The sequence below is a fragment of the Gavialis gangeticus genome, unplaced genomic scaffold (genome assembly GCF_001723915.1).
Source record: "Gavialis gangeticus isolate Ggan-Ray unplaced genomic scaffold, GavGan_comp1, whole genome shotgun sequence".
NCBI classification, from domain to species: domain Eukaryota; kingdom Metazoa; phylum Chordata; order Crocodylia; family Gavialidae; genus Gavialis; species Gavialis gangeticus.
Window position 1 is genome coordinate 41024447 of NW_017729034.1, and position 1146 is coordinate 41025592.

The 1146-nt window shown below is 41.2% G+C and overlaps 1 protein-coding gene across 1 annotated transcript in view; it reads right to left on the reverse strand.

Moving 5' to 3' along the window:
- Positions 1 to 1146, reverse strand: part of KIF26B (kinesin family member 26B) — a 450408-nt gene that overhangs the window by 112371 nt on the left and 336891 nt on the right. The window contains exon 8 of the mRNA XM_019526715.1: positions 145 to 304. Coding sequence (XP_019382260.1) covers positions 145 to 304 — 160 coding nt within the window. The remainder of the gene's footprint in view (positions 1 to 144; positions 305 to 1146) is intronic.

Below are 1146 nucleotides of genomic sequence, written 5' to 3' on the forward strand. Positions count from 1 at the left end.
TTAATCGTGCAGCTAACCAGTAGCTAGCTGTAACATGTAGAGGGGACCTTACTAAGTATAACTATTCAGTCACACAAAACAACAAAGTGAACACCCACAAGCTATTTATGACTACCTACTATGTCAACATAGAACAGTACTTACTTGTATGGGATATGCTTGCTGCCATTGACAAGAGCCAGGATGACATTGCCCAGTGCTGACAATGAGAGGCAGAGTCCAGAGCTTCCGTCCCGATTTTTGCTCAGTGCTTTCACACAGCTACCTAGGTCAATGAGGTGTAAGCGGCTGCGACCTCCAGACACTGCCATAAACAAAACAAGGAGAGAAAGACAGCAGTTAGCATTCTACCTTTGATGAGCTGCTTTAACAGCAGCTCCTGAAGAGAAACCTTTCCCAGAAAGCAAATGACATTGCTTATCGTGACCCACCAGGAGCAAGCAGTCCAGAAAACACATCTAGTAATGTTAGCAATAACAAATGGCAGGGGACCTCTTAACTCATTTGCAGCATCCACTCATGGATATGGTTGTTCATTGCTGATCCATTTAAAAATTGCTGGTGTCAGCAATATGCTCACAGCTCCAGCAGGCCTAAATTAGTGGGAGTCACCACTGACATTTTTTTTATATCGCTCCGCTAGGCTGTACTTGAGTTGTCCTTCTCACTACCGACTCTTTGATCCCCCTTGTTAGAATCACGCATGTGATTGGTAACTACAGCTCAAGAGTTTGCTTGGTGGACAGCAGTTCTTACATAGTATCCTTGGCTTGACTATTTGCCCTTGAATACTTGATGTCCAGTGCCAAAAAAAAATCACTCTGTCAAAGTAATCATCTCTGTCTGATAATGTCCAATTTTCTATTGGTTCTGAAGGAACATTTAGAAAGAATAATTAGCCTATTTAAAAACACATCAGAGTTACAGGCTATTGATGACCACATCTTTCAAAGATATTTTCATAACTGCAAACATAACATTAAAATTACTGCTATCTGTATCCAAGTCCCCCCAGAAGTCTGAGACCACAATTTATTTCTACTTCATACCTTTCTGTCTTTTGGAAGCACACATTATTTGCAGCTGTACCACTTGGTGGAACAGCTTATTGCCTTTGAAGGAAAAAGAGCTTTGAAAAATATGTAC